The following is a 22,820-nucleotide window of genomic DNA, read 5'->3' on the forward strand; positions in this document are numbered from 1 at the left end:
TTGGGCACTTGCACAGCTGTTGGATTTCCGTTGGAAGAGAGAATGAAGCGTTTGAAGTTATTTCGGTTATTCTGTGCAGAAATCACACGTTACACCTAACAAATTCAACAGTGGCAGAGAGCCGTCATCAAACGTGTGAGTTATGGTTTTATTCATTCCATTTATTCAGTGAGTCAGGCTCTGACAGGGGGTTGATTTGTTGTTTAATATTTGGGAGGATTATTTTGGTATATCCGTAATGTGTTTACTTAAATATTGTGGGTTAAATGAGATGTTTTCATTTGTTTTGATAGGTACTTATAAAGGCAACGTACAGCATTTCACACTTACACAGCCCTTTCTGAGTCCTCGACACGGCACCAGGAATCCCACAAGGACTACCTGGTATGTTTGGGAAATGCCAGACTTGTTTCACCCAGAGAAAAGCCAGGCTTGAGCCGTGCTGTCAAGCCTCAAAGCCCAGAGCCGAGTTGAAGGGGGTCTAACTGGCTCAAGACACCGCATCAGGACCAAAGATTGGGGGTGGCAGCAGAGAGCTCAGAGGAGGAAATGTGTTCTTCTTGCTTGTTTTATGGTTCTTAGGGTGTTACCATAACAGCGTGGATTCTTCCCTGAACACAGCAGAACATATGGGAAACCTATACTTAGCTTATCATTTCAAACCCTTCCTCCCCCACACCCATCCCCCCTCCCAGGGTACCAATTCTGCAGGTTAAAAAAAAAATTGTTGAATTGAAGGATGCGCCTGCTCCCCAGACCCACGGACCAGCAGTGATGTGTCCTGAGCTTTGACTGGAGTTTTGATTGACCCACTAACATCCCAAAAAGAAATTGTTCACGCAATGGTTGTAACAGCCGTGGAAGGAGACGTGCGGCCACCGTGTCTGCATCCGGGGCCACCAGAACAGAGACGGCTGTGGCCAAAGACAGCCACAAAATATGCCAAGCAAAGAGAGGGCACAAAGCCATCTCTAAAATTTGTCATAAATGTCAAAACAGACCAAAGGAGAATGTGCTGCTCCACCTAAAAACAGAGAGCATTTAAGAGTTGGTCTCTTAAAGGAAATGATTGCTCTGTTCTTTCAGCAATTGTGTCTGAGGGTCTTGAGATCTGATGTTTGCAAGTGTAAATTAGAAAGTCCAACCATTATGCACATGCCTACCACACACAGTAAGTAACGGAAGTTTCCCGGTTTTGTTCTGGAACAGATACTAGGCAGCATCACTCCAAAACAGTATTACGAAGCCATCAGCCATTCTTTTAGTGTCTAAGTCATTGCTAGGATGGCACAGGTCCAAGTCTAATTCATTAGCCAGGAAGAAATCTATAAACACCTGCATGTAATTGATTAGTAAGTTGGGGCTTCTTTAACTGGCTGTTTGCGCCTCTGTTCGAAACAACACACTAAAACAAAGAACCAACAGTGGCAAGTCATTGACAGCTTGCCAAGTTATTACAGATTTTTACTTTTGCAAATTGTGTTATTGTACTTGGAGCATCAATCCTGGAGACCCCAAGACCTACCCCCCTCCCCATGAAATGCTATATCCTTTTGTTCTTGGCTCACTGATGAGAACAGTCAAGGTCATTGGACAGCATTGTTTACTTTTTTTTATAGAAAACAATTAAATGAAAAAAAGACTGGTTTTAAGGGCAAGTTCCCTAATTTGCATGTCTATAGCTGGTAAACATACTCTTTAATCCCAAAGAGGAAAGACAGATTTTTCCCCCATCCCCACAACTCTGCTTCCCATAATTGCAGATTTGGTTCTATATACCTTTTTGGTAATTTTTAATTTAGCCTTTAAATTTTTCTATATATTTGTCTTTTTAGGGCTGTACCTGCCGCATATGGAAGTTCCCAGGCTACGGGTGGAATCAGAACTGCAGCTGCGGCACCACAGCCACAGCAACACTAGCTCCAAGCTGCGTCTGTGACTTACGCCATGGCTCATGGCAATGCCAGATCCTTCACCCACTGAGAGAGGCCGGGGATCGAACCTATATCCTCATGGATACTACTTGGCTTTGTAATCCACTGAGCCACAACAGGAACGCCCTTTTTAGTAATTTTAAATATTTCATCTCCAGTATATTGAGTTTTGGCTCCTTCTCACTGGAGATCGTTGGTGTTTGAACAGAGAAAGGTGAGGCAAGGCAGAGGTTCGGCAAATGAGGGCTTGGGAGGAGACCTTGGGAGAAGAAAAGGAAAGTGAAGGAAGTATACCTGTTGGAGAACTCCTTCCTGCATGACAGGGACTTGCAGAAGACTTACCCCAGACAGAGCTAAAGCCATGTAACTCTGTGCATGGGGAGATGAACTTGAACGTCAAGTACAGTGCAATCCCACAGGATTTTCATGGATCTGATTACTTTGAATGTCTGGAACCAGGAACCCAGGAAACAAGACTGGACATCAGAAGCAGCTCAAGTGTCAGAAAATCTGCCTGTGGATAGAATCTGGCATCCTATTAAACCAAACCAAAACAAAGCATCTCTTTGAAACTGGTAACAAGAGGTTATCACCTACAGTTTCCCTCAAAAAAGGAACATCAAGGAGTTCTCTGGTGGCCTAGTGGTTAAGGATCTAGCTTTGTCACTGCTATGGCTGGGGTTCGATCCCTGGCCCAGGAACTTCCACATGCCATGGGCGTGGCCAAAAAAAAAAAAAACGGAGTGGTAATGGACATGCCCACGAATACTAGTTTTGGATGTATAACATGTCACTGCATAGTCTCTTGATTTTAGTGTGCCATTTAAAAATTTTGATTTAGTGACTAGAAAACCACTTTGTAAAGGCTGTGATAACCCTCACAGTGAGTCTTGTTTGCATCCTTCTCCCAAGAGCTGAAGTTCTTTAGTGGTGAATTCTACCAGAGGTGGGGCCCGGGTGAGCTCCACCTTCCTTCTTAGATGGGGGGGGGGGTCACACCGGTACCATCAAAATCAACAGAGTCTGGAATAGTTGGTTTGCCAAACACTGTGTCCTTTTCAGGGTAGGGGATGGCTATTCACTCGATTGCCCAGATGTGAAACATATATTACAGAGTAAAAGCCAACATTTAAGCGTTTAAAAATTACTCCCTGCAAATGGCGCCCAACATCCGCTGAGCCTGCTCTCCACGTGTGTCCCACGTGCTCCACGCAGAGAGGGGGAGTGGGGGCCCTGAAATGTAACTGAGAGCGGGAGCAGCCTCCAGGGGAGGGATGTGACCGAGTGTGCAGAGGCCTAGCCTTTCAGGGTCAGAAGGCAACCCTGGGGACATCCATTCCCAGTCCTTTCCTGGAGGGGCCGAGATCCTTTTAGGTGGTTGCCAGACACCGCATGAAATAATAGTGGCTTATACATTAAGAAGGTTTCCTTTTCTATTTCACACCCTCTGTTCGAGTTGGGGAGAAAGCCTCGGGTTTGGCGATAGTCCGTCTAAACCTCTGACGCCTACTAACACCCCTTTCCAACCATGGCCGGCCGGGCCTCAGACAAGAAGTCTTGAGCAAAAGCCATGATGGGTGGGATTTAATCCCGTTGGATCCGGTTTTTTTTCACACTGCATTTACTTTTAGGTTACCTGCTATTTATGACAAGTGATCTTGATTTTCTAAGAGACGGAAGAGAGGAGCAGAGGGTGCGCATCAGGGCTGCTGCAATCGTGGTAACCGTTCCAGGGGAGCTCGTGTGGATGCAGTGGGCTGGGAGTTGTGTATGGAGACTCTCTGCCAGAGGTGGTCCTGGGCACATTCTCCGTACCAGGCAGTGAGCTGGATCCCAATCTGTGCCAAAGCAGAAGGATCAAGAAAACTAAATGCTGTATCCACAAATGAGAGCCAAATAGAGAGCTTGAAAATTAAAATGTCACTTGGTTACAGGACAAATTTAGTAAATAGCAGAATGGCTGGATCACTGAAGAGCCAGTGAGTAACCTGGAAGACAATGCAGGTAGAAATGCAGATAGAAAAAATAAAGGAATACTGGAGAGTCAAGAAAGATAGATAGATGCACATACTTCAAAACCTCTCTAAGAAGCGTTCTGGAAGAAAAAGGAGGAAACAGAAGTGAGGAAGCAATCAAAGAAATAATTGAAAATTTGCTATACCTTATCAAAAGACCCCAAACCATAAACCTAAACATAAAAACCCAGGGAGCTCCCATTGTGGCTCAGCAGGTTAAGAACAAGACTTGTTCGATTCTTGGCCTCGCTCAGTGGGTTAAACATCCAGCGTTGCAGTGGCTGTGGTGTAGGCTGGCAGCTGCAGCTCTCATTCGACCCCTAGCCTAGGAACGTCCATACGCGGCAGGTGCAGCCTTAAAAAGTAAGTAAATAAATAAATAATAAAAATAAACGTAAAAACCCACGGATCCTGAAAGTGAACCATCCCATCCAATTTCCAAGTATACATATCATGTAAATAGGAGACTTGTTTAGCCAATTAACAAGCAAAATATATATATAATTTTCTAGCCAGCAAAGGAGGCTACACACATAAAAATAGAAACACACACACACGCCCATGTAAAACTGGCAAAATATGATGGTCTGTGGGTTGTACCAGCATCCATCTCCCTGTGTGATGTTTGTGGTAGGCAGACTTCTAAGGCAATTCTGTTGATCTTCTCTCTTGTGTAGCCTGCTGCCCTTAAGTGTGGGCAGAACCTGTGAATATAATGCAATATCATTCCCATAATTTAAGGTATATGGCAAAGGGGATTGTCCTTAAGTAATTAAGACCGAAGTCCATTGACCTTAAGTCATGGAGATTGTCTTTCTGCCGCCTGAGGTTACAGCGAATACAACCCTCATCCAACACTGAACTTGCCATGACCTTGGACCTCCCAGCCCCCAGAACTGTGAAAAATAAATATTTAGTGTTAATAAGCAAACAAACAGGACGTTCCTGTTGTGGCACAGTGGAAACGAATCCAACTGGTATCTGTGAGGAGGCAGGTTCAATCCCTGGCCTTGCCCAGTGGGTTAAGGATCCAGTGTTGCTGTGAGCTGTGGCGTAGGACAAAGACGTGGCTCGGATCTGGTATTGCTGTGACTGCGGTATAGGCTGGTAGCTGTAGCTCCGAGTCAACTCCTAGCCCAGGAACTTCCATATGTCACAGGTGCAGCCTTAAAAAGCCAAAAAAAAAAAAAAAAAAAAAAAAAAAAGGCAAACAAAAAGATATGGAGATTATTGGATCTAGTCGTATGATCCTACAAAAAGAGACAAAAGTCTTCCTGCTGAGAGAGGTCACAAAATGGGAAAGGAATTTGAATTCCAGCCCTGGCTTTGGAGCTGGAAGAAGCCATGTAGCCAGGAAAGTGGCAACTTTTAGGAGCTAAGTGGCCCGTGGTTGATAGCCAGCAAGGGATCAGGGACCCCAGTCCTATGAGCACCAGAAACTGAATTCTGCCACAACCACTAGACTTGAAACAGGCCCAGAGGCTCAGGTGAGTGTGCAGTGCAGTTAACCCTTGGTTTTAGCCTGTGAGACTCGGAGCAGAGAACACAGCCACGTATGCCCAGTCTTTTGACCTACAGACTCAGGAGCCAATCGATGGGTGTTGTTTCATGGGAATTTGCTACACTGCAACAGAAAATTAATATACTATTTACTGCACTTATGCCAGATGTTATCATCAGGAAAAAGAGGGTGAAGGAGATACAGGATGTCTCTGCACTATTTTTTTTACAATTTTTTCAGAATTGATAATTATTTCATAATAAAGTTTTTAAAATGGGAAATTGCATATTCTTTTCGAATACATGTAGGACAGTTACAAAAACTGACCATGTGTTAAGACACAAGAACATTTAAAATTTTTCAGTAAGCAGAAATCATAGAGGTTTTAATCACAGACCACAATGCAGAAATCAATAATTAATAATTAACAAAATATGGGCAATGAAGTAACAACGAGAAATACACCAGAAAAAAAAAGAAAGTAGAAAGTTCACAATTATTTTTGGATTAAAAAAGAAAAAACAGGAGTTCCCGTCGTGGCGCAGTGGTTAATGAAACCGACTAGGAACCATGAGGTTGCGGGTTCGGTCCCTGCCCTTGCTAAGTGGGTTAACGATCCGGCGTTGCCGTGAGCTGTGGTGTAGGTCGCAGACGCGGCTCGGATCCCCGGTTGCTGTGGCTCTGGCATAGGCCGGTGGGTACAGCTCCGATTCGACCCCTAGCCTGGGAACCTCCATATGCCGCGGGAGCGGCCCAAGAAATAGCAACAACAACAACAACAAAAGACAAAAAGACAAAAAAAAAAAAAAAAAGAAAAAACAGGAGTTCCCGTTGTGGCGCAGCGGAAATGAATCCAACTAGGAACGATGAGGTTGCCAGTTCGAACCCTGGCCTTGCTCAGTGGGTTAAGGATCCGATGTTGCCTTGAGCTGTGGTGTAGGTCGCAGATGCAGCTCGGATCTGGCGTTGCTGTGGCTATGGTGTAGCCGGCAGCTGCAGCTCCAGTTAGACGCCTAGCCTGGGAACCTCCTTATGCCACAGGTGTGGCCCTAAAAAGACAAAAAAAAAAAAAAAAAAAATTAAAAAATGGAGTTCCCATTGTGGCTCAGCAGTAACAAACTGGACAAGTATCCATGAGGATGCAGGTTCAATCCCTGGCCTCGCTCAGTGGGTTAAGGATCCAGCGTTGCCATGAGCTGTGGTGTAGATCGCAGAAGAGGCTCTGATCTTGTGTTGCTGTGGCTGTGGTGTAGGCCGGGGGCTGCAGCTCCAATTCAACCCATAGCCTGGGAGTTTCCATTTGCCACAGGTGCAGCTCTAAAAAGACAGGAAGGAAGGAAGAAACAACTACAAGCTACTTTAAAATAAATAATAAAAAAAATAATAATAATGAGGAATTCCCTTGTGGAGCAGCAGGTTAAGGATCTGGTGTTGTCGCTGCTTTGGCTTAGGTAGCTGCTGTGGCACAGACTCAAACCCTGACACAGGAAATTCCACACACAGCAGGCACAGCCCAAAAACAAATAAAATAAACCGTAATGAGAGGCCCATGCTGTCGCTACCCAGTGGCATTTGAAAGAAATAGCCTTCCCTACATTTATAAGAAAACAGGAAAGGCTGTAAAGAATTGACTCCTGTTTTCATCTTGAGAAGCTAGGGGGGAAAAAATCAAAATAAGCCAGAGAACAGAATTAGTAAACATGAAAGCATCAATTATCAAGATCAAAAGCCAACAAAGGCAACAAAAATGTAGATTTGGTGAACAAAGCAAGACTATGTGAGCAATATTCAACATGTCAGAGGATAGGACATAACTTTAAAGCAGTAAAGAGAATACATGAAAACATCAACAATTTTAAAACCCGTATAAAGCAGATGCTTTCCACGAAAAATAAAAATGTCCAAAATTAGAGAAAAAAAATAGAAGCACCACACAGCCCGATCTCCATAAAATATATTGAAAAGATGTTCAAAGATCTGCACCTGAAAACAACAGCAGGTCCAAGAGATTTAATGGCAAATTCTGTAGACACTTGCAATTTATATAAGCAGCATTGGCACGTAGTAAAAATCAATTTTAAAATTCTAAATAAAATATCTGCATATCAAATTCTGGATTTATCAAAAAAATAATGCAACATAACCAACTAGAGTTTATCCTAAGAATGCTAAAAGGACTCAGCATTATAAAACCCATTAATATATATAACTCCATTAATATATGTCATTATATTAACAGATTAATATAGAAAAGTTACATGATCATCTCAGTAAATGCCAAAATATCATTTGCTATAATTTCACCTCATACATAAGCAGTAAGAACTACAACAAAACACTTCAAATTACTGAATAATCTTAAACGAAGGAGGTGCTAAGTAAGTATGAAATCCAGAAGTCATTAAATAGGAGTCATACTTTTATATATATATAAATCAACAAAGAAACAAAGCCAAACCAGCTGCATGAACCACTTGCCATACAGCTGTTATATTTTCCTGGTGAAATTGTAAGCTGGAACATGGCCTCTTTTAGGAACTTTGAATTCCAAGTCAAAATCCTGGAGTTCCTGCTGTGGCTCAGCCAGTTAAGAGCCCAACATGGTGTCCATAATAACGCAGGTTCAATCCCTGGCCTCACTCGGCGGGTGAAGGGTCCAGCATTGCTGCAAGCTGCAGCGTAGGTTGCAGATGCAGCTCGGATCTGGCACTGCTATGGCTGTGGCATAGGCCAGCAGCTGTAGCTCCTGTGTGACCCCTAGCCTGGGAACTTCAATGACCCGCAGGTGCTGCTCTATACATAAATAAGTAAGTAAATAGATAAATAAAATTTTAAATCCATATACTCTTTAGTTGAACAAGTTTATTTTTATGACATTTTTATATATAGAAGTACTCATAGATGAATGCAAATATTTATCTATAGACATGTTTATTCCAAATGGTTTATAGTAGGAAAAGCCTGAAAACTACCTAAATGGCCATCAAAAGATTACAGAGGCTATTCCATGTTCATATATGAAATGCCAGGCAGCCATGTTTTTGAAAAAGAAGCAGACTTATAAGTACCGATCTGGAATGACATATTTATAGGTGTAGTTGGTAGTGGTGTGTGTGAGAGAGAGAAAGACAGAGACAGAGAATCTATGCAATCGCCTAAGAAATCTCAGGGGAAAAAACCTCCCGGGAAACTACGAATATAAGAGAATGTTCTTAACTAGATAAGGTTTATTTTTACCTCAAACCTACAATAGTCAGACTTCAGATTGACACATTGGTAGTAGCCCTATTAAATTCAGATAGAAGGACAGGACATGCCCTGTCTGTGCAAATATTCAAGTTGTACCTGATGCAATAAGATGGGGGGGTATAAATGTTAGAAATGATATAAACCATGGCTTTCATAAATGTTATAATTATCTACATATAAAACCCAAGAGAATCGACTCAAAGACTATTGGAACTTTATTTGTATTATATTAGAATTTTAAAATTTATTACTTGAAGTTTTTACAGGTAGTCAAATAATACAAGATCCACATACAGAAATCAATAGCTTTTGGAGTTCCTGTCACGGCGTAGTGCTTAACGAATCTGACTAGGAACCACGAGGTTGCAGGTTCGATCCCTGGCCTTGCTCAGTGGGTTAAGGATCCAGCATTGCCGTGAGCTGTGGTGTAGGTCGCAGACGCGGCTCGGATCCTGCATTGCTGTGGCTCTGGCGTAGGCCAGCGGCTACGGCTCCAATTCGACCTCTAGCCTGGGAACCTCCATATGCCGTGGGAGCGGCCCTAGAAAAGGCAAAAAGACAAAAAAAAAAAAAAAAAGAAAAGAAATCAATAGCTTTTTTATGCATCAGGCAAAACCAACCTAAGTGTAACTTAAAAACATACACACACATTCAAAACAACTACGTTTCAAAATATACAGGAATAAACATAGAAAAGAAATCAATCATACCTATGTAAAGAAAATTATAAAACTTTACTGAAGAACATAAAATTTGAATAAATGGAGAGATGTACCATGGTGTGACAATGTCAATTCTACAAATTCATATCTAAATTTAGGGAAATTCCTATCAAATTGCCAATGAACTTACTAGACAAGCTTATTCTAAAATTCATCTCTAGGAAGAATATTTAAATAGAAACAAGGAATTTTGGCATAGAATTACGGTGACACTCCTCAGTTTAACGGGCAATATAAATGGCCATTGAGTGGGAAAAGATGGCAACTTCACTAATAATCGGAAAAATGCAAAATAGGAGAATAACAAGATATCATTTTTCATCCTTAAATATCCTTAAATATCTAAAAGACCATTTGAGCAGGGGGCGGGGGTGGGTGGCAGTGGAGAACAGAATCTCACAGATAGAGTTGGTAGGAGTTTAATTGGTCCAGTTTTTTCTGAAGGTGATTTGGCAGCACTTATTCAAAGTCTGTGCATACTGTACAATCCAGCAGCAACAGGGAACTTTCAGAGCTGACTCTGAAGCGCATGTAAACCGGCCCCCAAAGAGTATGTTCATGTAACACTGGGGCTGATTACCAAAAACAGAAACAATTCAAACGCTCATTAATAAGACAGATTTTGGGGCGTTCCCTTGGTGGCTCAGCGGTTAACAAACCTGACTAGGATCCATGAGGATGCCGGTTCCATCCCCGGCCTCCATCAGTGGGTTAAAGATCCAGTGCCGCCGTGAGCAGCAGTGTAGGTCACAGACGCGGCTCGGATCCCGCGTTGCTGTGGCTGTGGTGTAGACCAGCGGCTACCGCTCCAACTGAACCCCCAGCCTAGGAACTTCCATACGCCGCATGTGTGGCCCTAAAAAGACGAAAAAAAAAAAAAAAAGGTTATCTCACTCCCGGACACAGGACAAGGATTAGATACAGTGAAATCCAAAGGGACTTCTGCTTCCTCTGTTTTATTTGAAACTTTGAAATGAAAGTGTAAGCATATATTATATTTTTTTTAACTCACCTCAATGTTAATGTGGCCATTTTAAAATTTTGTTAAACATATGTCCCTTTAAAACACATTCATTTAAGATGTGTGTATCTTCACATACCTTTATTTTATAAGGACTTGAATATTGTTTAACCTTACTAAAGCCATAAAAATATTTTAAAGCGGAAGGAGTGGTAACATGATCTGTTGTCTTTCTGGTTTCTCAATGTAAAAACTTTCATCCCCACATTGTCACTGCAGGGAAACTTCACCTCAGCATTCAGGCACATGGAGTCTATAACCTCTAATTCTAAACAAATCTCGTCACACCACACAGAGCTGGACCAGAAAGTGCATAATTTTATAATGTCTGATGAAATACAAATATGGAAAATCTCATCAAGAACCTTCTGGAAGGATTAGGACTCTGATGGAGAACCGACCTTTCTGTTCATCCTGAACCTTACTTTTGGATTTTTTTTTTTTTTTCAAAAACTCTGTATAGCTTCACTGGGGGATAAATTTAAAAGTCTTCCATATTTCATTGTAACATCTTGGAAAGCGTCTGAAAATTGGAACCACCACGGTCTCCCGATAGACATAGGATATTTGGTTATTTGAAAAGCCATCGAGACAAGATGGAATATAGTCACAGGCCCAAAGATTGAAATTTCTTGAAACTTGTTGCCTTTTTTCTGGGGAGATCTTCTTGAGTCCCAGGCCCTGGAGAAGAAGAGTAAGAGAAAAATATTCAAGGTTACACAGTTCAGGGAGTTCCCGTCGTGGCACAGCAGAAACGCATCCGACTAGGAACCATGAGGTTGTGGGTTCAATCCCCGGCCTCGCTCAGGCAGTTAAGGATCTGGCATTGCCGTGAGCTGTGGTGTAGGTCGTAGACACAGCTCGGATCCTGCGTTGCATAGGCCGGTGGCTACATCTCCCATTGGACCCCTAGCCGGGGAACCTCCACATGCCGCGGGTGCAGCCCTAAAAAACAAAAACAAAAACAAAACAAACAAACAAAAAACAAGGTTACACAGTTCTGAGGTCTCTAGTAAAACCAGCTCCACAGCATCCTGTGTTTAAAAGCACAGTAGGACCCGGACCAGAGGCATCGTTTACCAACCTGTTGTAAGCTCTAAATTGACCCTCACAACATCCTGGTTCTTGCAGCTTGCAAGAGGGGACTGGACTTTTTAGAGACACAGAGGGAAGAACCAGAGAGAGACCCCCCAGCCTGGGCTCCCAGGGACCCCCTGTACGTCTTTGGCACCCAGGAATCTCCTCAGCATAACCATCCCTGGCTGAGTCCCCAGCAATCAGTGGGATGGTTCTGAGTCTGAGAGATCCAGAGTTTCCTCCCCATCCCAGAGGATTCCCAACCAAGCGAGCAGCACCTTTGTGTCTCTGCCCCCAGGCTTTCTCATCAACTTTTGGCACCTTACATGTGAGCCTAAGAATTACTATGTATTCAGGTTTGTACTTCTGACTTGATCATAACCAGGCAAAAACCAAAAAAGAAAACCACATACTTAGATGGAAGCCTAGAAGGAAATAGACACTAGATTACCTAGACTTTGCATTCGTCAAGTGAGACAGTCTTTTCATAGGGGTCAGCTGTCATTCTGACAAGAGTCAGTGTCCTTCAGAGTGGCAGCAGATGGCAGATGCTAATGCAGGTAATTTGAAGAGATTTGATAAAGGCACCATTTACCCACTGGGGAAAGACCCCAAGGTCAATGCAGTGGCTCTGGGTGCAAATGGCTTGAGAAGGAATTTAGTGCATACAGATCAGCCCCCTGGGGGCCAGAGCAGGAAGAAAGAGGAAAAGTGACCCTGGAGGGACCATTGATGCTGGTTCCACTGCTCAAGCACCTTTCTCAAAAAATTACTTGCAGATACTCCGGGGCGGGGCGGGGGGGTGGGGAATGAAAGGGAGAGACAAAACTGAATAGGGGAAAGAGGTACAAGGAAAGTAACAAGTTAAGCTTTTTTTTCTTTCTTTTTTTTTTTTTTGAGAGTTAAGTTTTATTGGGGGCTTTAATCCCAGAGAGAGTATCTCAGGTAGCCCTGAGAAAACTGCTCCCAAGTTAAGCTTTTAATTAAGTCTAAATACTTGCTGGTCATATGACTATGAAATGTAATGAAATTTTAAGTCAGAATTCACAAAAAGAAAGTATGGAAATAAGGGCAGAGAGGGGGAGATTAAGAGAGAACCAATCTGGACCTGAAACTCCAGGATTTCAACTTGACTAGGGAGGTCAAGGCTACTGCTCTGAACTCCAGAGGCATCACTTCACCTTATGCCATGAGAAGGGCACATCCATGAGTTGGGAGAGCCCAAGAACCACTAGGAAGGGAGGTAAGGGAGGTAAATTGCTCTGAAAGACTTGTCTTACTTTGGAGGAAAAGCTGTAGATATTAATTGGGGGGGGGTGCATCCTCATCATACAGAAGTTCCTGGGCCAAGCCACAGCAGTGACAATGCCAGATCCTCAGCCCTCATGCCACCAGGGAACTCCCTAGTTTTTATAGTCCTATAGTGACATAGTGTTAACAATGTAACTGAGCAGGACACTGTGAGGCCTTCCCAGAACTGACCCCTCCATGTCCTCTTCCTGCCTCTTATATGTAGGAAAAACTTTAGCCTCCAAGGCCTTCTCTGAGTTCCAAAGAATAAATTTAATCAGAGAATTGAGGAAAATGCAGAAACAAAGGAAAACAGTCGAGTAAAACAAAATAATAATAATGTAGCCATTAAAGGAAGTCAAAGACCTTTAGTTCCTCAAGGGCTGTACATGATATTCTGAGCCATAGCCTTGAGCTATTTTGCAGATACTAAACTGCCCCCAGATTTAGGAAGAAGTTAACTGCGTGTTGATGACAAGCACAGAGACCCTAGAAGGTTGATGATATTGGAATCCGAAGGTGGGTGATGCTGACTCGTAATGACCTCCTAACCACCAACCAAACAGAAGAATGTCCACAGCTGATCGTGCATCTTGCAACCCTCTTCCTCCCTCTATTTTTCTAAAAATCATGGGAGATTTCGGATCTTTTGAGCATTAGCCACCTGGACTCCTTGTTTGGCACCTGCAATAAAAATACTACCTTTCCTTCATCACAACCTGGTGTCGGTAGATCGGCTTTACTGTTCATGGATGAGCCGACCCACGTTTGTTTCAATAAAAATATATTTCTTAAACAATTATCCTTAAAGGTAACAATAGAAGGCAGAGTGAGCAAATAAATTCAATTGAGCAAAGTCAAGAAAGGAGGAGTTCCTGTCGTGGCGCAGTGGTTAACGAATCTGACTAGGAACCATGAGGTTTCAGGTTCGGTCCCTGCCCTTGCTCAGTGGGTTAAGGACCCGGCGTTGCCGTGAGCTGTGGTATAGGTCGCAGACGCGGCTCGGATCCCGTGTTGCTGTGGTTCTGGTGTAGGCCTGTGGCTACAGCTCGGATTCCACCCCTAGCCTGGGAACCTCCATATGCCGCAGAAGCGGCCCAAGAAATGGCAAAAAAAAAAAAACAGAAAAATAATTAAAAAAAAAAAAAAAAAAAAGGAAAGGAAGGGGCGGAAGAAGCCATACAAGCATAAGAAAGAAGAAACAAAATGAACAGAAATAAAACACAAAAAAGTATAATAATGTGAACAGGTTAAATTCTCATGTAAGCAAACTAACTCTTGGATTTTTTTAAAAATCATGCTCCGGAGTTCCCGTCGTGGCGCAGTGGTTAACGAATCCGACTAGGAACCATGAGGTCGCGGGTTCGGTCCCTGCCCTTGCTCAGTGGGTTAACGATCGGGCGTTGCCGTGAGCTGTGGTGTAGGTCGCAGACGCGGCTCGGATCCCGCGTTGCTGTGGCTCTGGCGTAGGCCGGTGGCTACAGCTCCGATTCAACCCCTAGCCTGGGAACCTCCATATGCCGCGGGAGCGGCCCAAGAAATAGCAACAACAGCAACAACAACAACAACAGACAAAAAGACAAAAGACAAAAAAAAAAAAAAAAATCATGCTCCATTCTATTTGTAATAAAAAAATCCCCCTGGAGTTGCCTGGTGGCCTAGCAGGTTAAGGATCAGATGGTGTCATTGCTGGGGTGGGGGTTGGATCCCTGAACTGGGAACTTCTGCATGCTGTGGGTGTGGCCAAAACAAAAACAAGCCCCCCCCAGAATGGCTGTAATGTATAAAGACAAAGGAGTAGATTACAACACAAGGGGAAAACGTTATCAAAAGAGATAGTGGCAAAACTAATATCACAATCTAGAATTCACGGTTAGAAGAGGGATAATTCATATACATAAATAATAAATGCCACCAAGAAAATTAAATAGTCATGAATTTTCATTTAGAAAGATATGACATTAAACTATATAAGGCAAAAAAATTTTACAGGCGTTTGTGGCTCAGCAGTAATGAACCCAACTAGTAGCCATGAGGACATGGGTTCCATCCCTGGCCCTGCTCAGTGGGTTAAGGATCCGGAGTTACTGCAATCTGTAGTGTAGGATGCAGACGTGGCTTGGATCTGGCACTGCTGTGCCTATGGCTATGGCTGGCAGCTACAGCTCAGATTTGACCCCTAGCCTGGGAACTTCCATATGCCACAGATACAGCCCTAAAAAGACCAAAAGAAAAAAAAATTAACTGAAAAAAATTAAAAAGAATAGCAAAGAAAAAATTATTTTAAGGATTATACCAATAAATTTGAAATACATTAGGTAAACTTTAGGCAATCACATGTCACTAAAATCTACTTAAGAAATAGAAAGTTTGAATATATAAACAATCAAGGAAGAAATTGAAAACTTATTCTAAAAAAAATACAAAACCCAAATAGTTTTATGGGCTAATTCTATCTATACTACATTAAACTGAAATCCACACGTTATGTTAACTATTCTAGAAAACAGAGAAAGTTGAAAGCTTCCACTACCTCAACTTCTGTGAGACTAGCCTAACTGGTCAAATGTGCATGGTACAATCCTGTTTATATCATCAACAGTCTATATTCTTGTGTATGTATGTTTGATGCGAATTACAAAAATTCTCAAATTTTACCACCAAACCATTATCAGTGAATCATCAACGTGAGATTGTGAGGATGAAAAATAAGAGCGTAAACTTTATTTCAAATTTTATATAATTCTGTATTATTTAAATTTTTTTTTTTTTTTTTTTTTGGCTTTTTAGGGCTGCACCTGTGGCATATGCTAGTCCCCAGACCAGGGGTCGGACTGGAGCTGCAGCTGCTAGCCTATGCCACAGCCACAGCAACACTGGATCCGAGCCACACCTTCAACCTACACTGCAGCTCACGGCAATACCAGATCCTTAAGCCACTGAGCGATGTCAGGAATCCAACTCACAGAGACCGCGTCAGGTCCTTAACCCTCTGAACCACAATGGGAATTTTAAAGGTTTTATGTGACTTTGATCAGAAAACCCTTTTAAATATTCCATTTAGAAATGGAAGTAAAATGGATATTCTGGTTCTTTAGCTGCAGAAGCAGAACAGACTTTTTAGGTTAAACCTTTTCCATCTAGCCTAGACAGTGTAGCCTCGAGGAAAGGGAAACTTTAGACACATTGTTTAACCTCACTTTCTTTCAGTTTCCTCATCTCTGAATTGGGAATGACAAGAGTAACTGACCAGTAGGATTGCTGTGAGGGTTAAACGAGATAATATGAGAAGCCAGCACAGAGCAAATCTTAATAAAAGGTGAGTATTATTAACATCATCGTCATGGACTTTCAGGTTTGCTAAGGATTCTCGGAGATCACCGGATAGTTTGATGGTTCCTCTGCACTTGTGCTACTGCGCATGCGAAATGCACATCTTCCAAATTGAGAGGCACCAGGAGTGCAAGATACAGGCTGGATGCTAAAGACTTCGCTTGGGGAACGTAAAATATCTTCTTAATAACTTTCAATTGATTACAGGTTGAATTGATCGTTTGGGGATTATTGGATTACATCAAATATGTTAAAATTAATTTCACCAGTTTCTTTTTACCAATGTGGCCATTAGGAAATTTTAAATTACTTAGGCGGCTTGCAATCTGTTTTCATCACATAGTCCTGTGTTAACCACCACTAACAAGTGCTCTCAGACTTTATTTTCTTTAGTGATGGGGAAACACCACCTCCAGAGAAAAGACACCTGCAGTTATTAGGAAGTCCTTCTTTAGATCAGGTAAACGCCATCCCTTCGATGGCTCCTTGTGGGTCCAGGCTCTGCCACCCAGACACACACACACAGCGGATCCCTCCTCTGCATGACAGATGTTCACGAGAAAGCTCACAAATGAGACAGTGTGTGGGAAAACACTTGAGAAGCATGAAATTCACAAAGACCTAAGCAGAGGGATGGCTGGGCAGATTTTGAAAGCTGCCTGGGGAGGGGGAAAAGAAATGATGTTGCCGTGAGCTATGGTGTAAGTTGCAGATGTGGCTCGGATCTGGCATTGCTATGGCTGTGGCAGCTGTAGCTCCGATTAGACCCCTAGCCCGGGAACCTCCAAATGCCATGGGTGTGGCGCTAAAAAGCAAAAAAAAAAAAAAAAAAAAAAAAAAAGAAAGAAAGAAAAAGAAAACTGCCTGGGACTTCTAGAACTTCATGCGTTTTGGTTTTTTCCTGGTAATTTGTTACAAGGCTTGAATTTTGACCTTGTTGCAATTCTGAGGTCAGTCCTTTATCTTCAACACGTCTCAGAAAATCATGAGCCCTGATGTTGCTCCTCGTTTGATTAGAACGTGGAGAGATGTAACTTGGTCCCCATGCTGTACAGTGGGGGGAAAAAAAAAACATAGAAATACTCACAGAGTCAAGGTAGAACCCAGAGTCCTGAAAGCTGTACCGATTGTCATGTACAGAGAAAGGAAAGTTGTTATTCACAGCTTGCTGGAAAAAAGCAAGGAGGGAAGAGATAAAAGGCACACGTCAGAACCCCAGTATGCTTCCCAAATCCGCCTACAGTGGTGTGAAAGGAGTCAAGACAGAGGAGACAAGGTGACATCTAAGTAGGAATTAAACTCATCAATAGTGATGGAGGAAACAGCACAGAGGTGAGGTCACAGTGTGTACATCAGCTCTAGGCTTTGAAGAGCAACCTTGGAGTTCCCTGGTGGCTCAGTGGGTTAAGGATCTGGTGTCATCACTGCTGTAGCTCTGATTACTGCCATGGTGTGGGTTTAATCCTTGGCCGGGGAACTTCCAAATGCTGCGGGCGTGACCAGAGTTAAAAGAAACTGAACCTTATTGCCAACTTGCTAAAAATTATAAAGATTCTCCTTAAAACACCTTATTGGGAGGCAAGGAAAGTTGATGGATGGGCATGGAAGCCAGTTTTGAAGCCATCTTCTTCAACTGGCCAATAAAGGACCCTAGACTGGAGCCCTGGCCCAGGGTGGCTGAGTGTGACGTCAGCCCCTGCTTCCCTTCTGGCCACTTCATGCCCTTAAAGCTGCTCGTGAACTCGCCAGGAGGATACACCAGCATGTTGACAACTCTGTTCACGGAGGAGCCTGACTTTATCATCTGGACCAGGAGGCAGTTCCTTCTAGAGAGTGTTAGAAATAATATAGCGACCAGTGTATGGGGTGATGACACCAGCAGAATGTGGGGACCCAGGGAGGAGAAGTGAGCAGTTCCTCCAAGGAAGAGTTGTCTGGCCAAAGTGCCAGCCGAACCATGCCCTCAGAGACCCCGGGGGCATATGCAGCCCACGCGCTGGACTCACTTTCTCCCGGAGTTTGTAGATGGGCGGCAGCTTCGCCTCCACTCGCCGCCGTAAACGTGGGCTATGGGGCTCCTTTAACATCGTGCTTGTGATGGATTCTGGTGTCTTTTGCATGAGTCCAATGTGAGGAAACTAGAAAAACAGCACACGCCTTGATTAAAACCAGACCCATCTGACTCTCCAAGCCAAGTATCAGGGCTTCCTCCGTAAAGCGATTAAAATGCAATTTGGGTGCTTCTGGCATGCGATGGCAAATGGCATCGTTTCTATAATTTTCAAGCATTCTGTCCAAGACAAGAAATACCGTCAGAGCCTGAGGCTCCCACTGCCAGTTGTTTCGAGTTACAGGGGCCACCCTGCTGCTTGGAGCCTGGAAGTGTTTCTGCAGCCTGGTGAGGAGGGTGTGGCCCATGAGAGGACCGGATGTTCTCCCAGGGGAGAGAACTGTGTTACTTGAGCTCTTCCTTCTGGTCAGAGAGCTCCCCACGCTTGGGGACACACGGCAGCCCAAGTTCACAGGGGTGAGCCAGCCTCCTGCAGGAATGGGGTGGACCTTAGGACCCCGGGAAGGTGGGGAGAGAAGGGTGGTGTTGAGTCTCCACCGAGAAGGTACAGTGTGTGACCAAGCAGGACCCAGGGGACCTTCCCAGAGGGAATCCCGACTCATGTGCCTGCCTTTTTATCTACAGAAAATCTTTGGTCAAAGGATCAATTTAATCAGAAAGTGAGAAAATACAGAGAAGAAGGAAAACAGTCAAGCAAGACAGAATAATAACAGTTTAGCCATTCGACCAAGTCAAGGACCTTGAGTTCTTCCTCAAGGACTAGAGAGAATATTCTGAGCCTTGTCCTTGCAGCTGTGTTGCAGGTGCCGAAGCCCCGGAGGTGCAAGAAGTCAACTGTGTGCCGCCCACAAGCACGCAGACCCCAGACCACTTGGACCCAGAAGGGTGAAGATGCTGACTCCCGCTGACCTCCCCACCCGCCCATCAGGAAAGTGGCCATGAGCTGACCACACCCTGCTCCTCGAACACTGTAAGATGCCTCGGTGTCCCTCCAAGGGGGGCACAGTCCTTGAGACACTAGCCTGCTGTGTTCCTTCCTTGCCTGGCAATGAACGCTGCTTTTTCTGTTTCCTGCAACTCTGTCTCCACGTTTCTATTTGGCATCAGCGTACAGAGGCAGCTGAGATTTCAGCAACAAATGGGTGGGAAGATTATTCCGGAGGCTGGGTGGGGAGTAGGGGGAAGGCTTTAGTATCCTCTCCAATGCACAGAAGGGAAGGAAAGAGCACTGGGCTGAGGGAGTGGTCCCCACGAAGGCCTGGCTCCCCCGCAGGGAACTCCAGCCATGGGATGGCTTCTCAGAATTGGCCTAAGCTGGAGTGAGAGGACTGGGCCTTTCTGTGCCCTGGTCACTTGGTCAGTGGGTGTGTGCTGCCCTAGGAAGAGGGATGACTTTGAGGAGGCACCTCTCCTCAGCCAAGGAATGCCTGGGGCGGGGGCGGGGGGCTCCTGGGCCACACTCTTGACAGCTGGGGGAAGGGGAAGGTTCCCAAAGCTGGATGCGGGTGGTGCTTGATGGCCATGTAATGCACCCCAGGTTTATATAAAGAGCACCACTTAAAATCCACCCCAATGGGAGTTCCCTTTGTGGCACAGAGGTGACGAACCTGATTAGCATCCATGAGGACACAGGTTCGATCCTTGGCCTCGCTCAGTGGGTCGGGATCCGGCGTTGCCGTGAGCTGTGGTGTAGCAGCTCTGAGCTCTGAGTTGGTCCCTAGCCTGGGAACTTCCATATACTGCCCATACAGCTGTAAAAAGCAAAAAAAAAAAAAAAAAAAAGAAAAAAGAAAACAAAAGCCACCCCAACAAAGTGGCCTTTGAGGCAGGGATCTTCAGAAGAGGACTATGAATGGAAACTAAAATACAAAGAGAAGGCAGAGCCCCAAGTCTCCACGAGATTTCCTGCAAAGGGAGGAAGCAGAATGCGGCAGTGGGCAGGCAGCAGATTCAGAGGCCCTGAGTCCAGTCCCAGCTTTCTCTCCCCTATGAGGTGAGCCTTCCGCAAGAGACCTAAATTTTCCAGGCCCCAGTTTCTTTATCTGTAAAATGGGAATAACAATACCTGCTTGAAAGGGTAGATGTGATTGATGAAGAGAGAGAATATGCATGTACCCAGAGAGTATTCAACAGCCGTTGGCAGGTTCTGTTTTTGCTCACAGCTGTCCCCTCCCTTGAGCCCAAACCTGCCGTCATCACCCCAGGCCAGTCCTCCTCCTTTTGGGGGGATTATAATGATATCGGCTAATTTGGCGGTTCTCTTCCATTTCTTCTCAAGTTAGGAGACCCCTGTGTATCCGGGTGGCTTTCGTTTAATCTCTGCACAAGAGTGTGTTTAGGATGCTCTGTATGCCAAAAGGTGGAAAGAGTATGTCATGGATGAAGGGTCCTTGGTGGGGCCGTGCTGGCAGAGAAAATGAGAAGCAACGGGCTAGAATGACGCACAGCAGGGGAGGGATCTTTGCAACGCAGCGCTGAGTGGAAAGAAGAAACAGAAGGAGATCTGTAACCCCAAACCATTTATGTAAATAAATAATCCGCGCACACAAAACAACAATACATAATTTACAAAACACATCCAAACAAAAGAACTCCCATTAAACACTGTGTGAACGCCTGCTGGGGGCGGGGGGTGGGGGGCAGCGTAGCCACAGTTTGAAGGGTGATCAAACAACCACACAAAACCACATGCCATCATGTGTTCAGGCTCTTCGAAGGATGAGCAGAAACCTGGCAACAGGGTCACCTGGGAAGAGGGCACGGGGAAGAGGCAGACTTTTTGGCCATCATTTAAATGTTTTTTTAACAAAGTGTATCTGTTCCTTTGTCTTGTTTTCCACAATGAAAAGAGTTGTATTTGTTTCTGATTGGAGTTGTAACACATACCCCGTGGTTTTAAAACATTCAAACCATATAAGGATCCGGTTTGGATCCCGTTGCTGTGGCTCTGGTGTAGGCCAGTGGCTACAGCTCTGATTAGACCCCTAGCCTGGGAACCACCATATGCCAGCAAGTGCGGCTCAAGAAAAGGCAAAAAGACAAAAAAAAAAAAAAAAAAAAAAAAAAGTTCAAACCATAGAGAAAAACATAAGGAAGGAAGTAAAATTCCCCTGAAATCCCACCACTCTTTCCCCTTAACTCTGCAGTGGCCGTCCTCCCCATTCGTCCCTTTGCAACTGTACAGCCATATAAAAGATTAATTTTGCATCCATAGGATCATATTAGAAAGGCGATTTTGAAAAATTATGAACACCTTGTTTTTAACTTAAAAGTAACTTTCAGTTTCTTTCTCCTTCCCCTTCTTGTGACTCCCACTGCCACCCCAGACGGCAACTGAGCTCTCATTTTTACAAACACCTGTACCTGCAGAGGTGTCTTACACTGCTTTACAAAAATTGGACCGTTTGATACCTACCCTTTTGCATCTCGATTTTCTCACTTAGCAATATATCCTAGAAATTCTTCAAAGTTAAGCGACGATACATTTCTTTTTTCCTTTCCTTTTTTTTTTTTTTCCCCTCGCTTTTTAGAGTCGCACCCGCAGCATACAGAAGTTCCCAGGCTAGGGGTCGAATCGGAGCTGCAGCTGCCAGCCTACACCACAGCCACAGCAACGCGGGATACCAGACGTACACCACAGCTCACTGTAATACTGGATCCTTAACCCACTGAGTGAGGCCAAGGATCAAACCCGTATCCTCATGGATCCTAGTCAGGTTGGTTACTGCTGAGCCACGACGGGAGCTCCAAGCTATACATTTCTAAATCATCCTGTATTATATTTTTTAATGTTTTTAAACCATTTTTAAGTAAAAAAAAATTTTTTTAAGAGAATGGGGTTTTAGTCGTTGGATCAGCTTTGTTTTGGAAGTGAATGCTTTCCAGAACTTTTATTTATGACTTTGACTATACCTAGACTTGATGTTATTTTTATGGCTCTTTGCCAATCCCTTATTTTATTTTATTTTTATTTTATTTTATTTTTTGGCCACGCCCACAGCATGCAGAAGTTCCCCTGCCAGGGATCGAACCGGAGCCACAGGAGAGACAATACGGGATCCATCCATAAGCACGAGGCTACCAAGGAACTCCTTACATAAATTTAAATAATATAAAGGGCCTCCAGCCTCAGAACCCTTCCCTGTTCCTTCCTTCCATCTGACTTTCCAAGCTCTGGAAAATCCAACTGGGGTTGGGGAGCTCTTCTCCCAAACCTTGGGAAGAATCTCCCACCAACGACATGACACTGACTTGAGTTCATTTGTATTCTGCAAGTCTGTGGACTAAATCACTGTAAAAAAAAAAATGGCTCTAGCATTTTAATTTCACTCTTTTAAAATATATATTTAATGGCTATAACATGATAGCTGTGAAATAAACCCTTCTGTTAGATATTGTAACCGTGAAATATAGCTTTTGAACCAGTTGGCAGTGAAATTTTTGCTGCATTCAATCACTCAATGACTGAAATGTTAAGCAGGAAGGTGAAAGTGTGTGCAGAAAGCTTTTCCTACCCGGCAGCAACCAGATTACCACCAGCAAGGTCAACTGCAAAATGACTGGTACCTCGAATGTGGCAATTACTGTCTCCCGAATGAGCTGCTGCT

General features: G+C 43.9%; 1 protein-coding gene across 1 annotated transcript; it reads right to left on the minus strand.

The window, feature by feature from the left end:
• TEX36 (testis expressed 36) lies at nt 10,269–18,567 on the minus strand. The gene is made up of 4 exons (XM_021073676.1): nt 18,453–18,567; nt 18,149–18,280; nt 17,230–17,310; nt 10,269–11,123 (listed from the first exon to the last, which is right to left on the minus strand). The coding sequence occupies exons 1-4, from the start codon at nt 18,558–18,560 to the stop codon at nt 10,908–10,910; spliced, it is 537 nt and encodes a 178-aa protein (XP_020929335.1). The 5' UTR covers nt 18,561–18,567; the 3' UTR covers nt 10,269–10,907.

This window comes from Sus scrofa, chromosome 14 (genome assembly GCF_000003025.6).
Source record: "Sus scrofa isolate TJ Tabasco breed Duroc chromosome 14, Sscrofa11.1, whole genome shotgun sequence".
NCBI classification, from domain to species: Eukaryota; Metazoa; Chordata; class Mammalia; order Artiodactyla; family Suidae; genus Sus; species Sus scrofa.

What these genes read in the sequence shown, in the direction of transcription:
- TEX36 (XM_021073676.1), bottom strand. Translation starts at nt 18,560, where the DNA reads ATGGGCCACACCCTCCTCACCAGGCTGCAGAAACACTTCCAGGCTCCA. An exon ending in TCTACAAACTCCGGGAGAAA is followed by an intron (nt 17,311 to 18,148) that starts GTGAGTCCAGCG and finishes GCTTTTTTCCAG; the next exon opens with CAAGCTGTGAATAACAACTT. An exon ending in CTGGGTTCTACCTTGACTCT is followed by an intron (nt 11,124 to 17,229) that starts GTGAGTATTTCT and finishes CTTCTTCTCCAG; the next exon opens with GGCCTGGGACTCAAGAAGAT.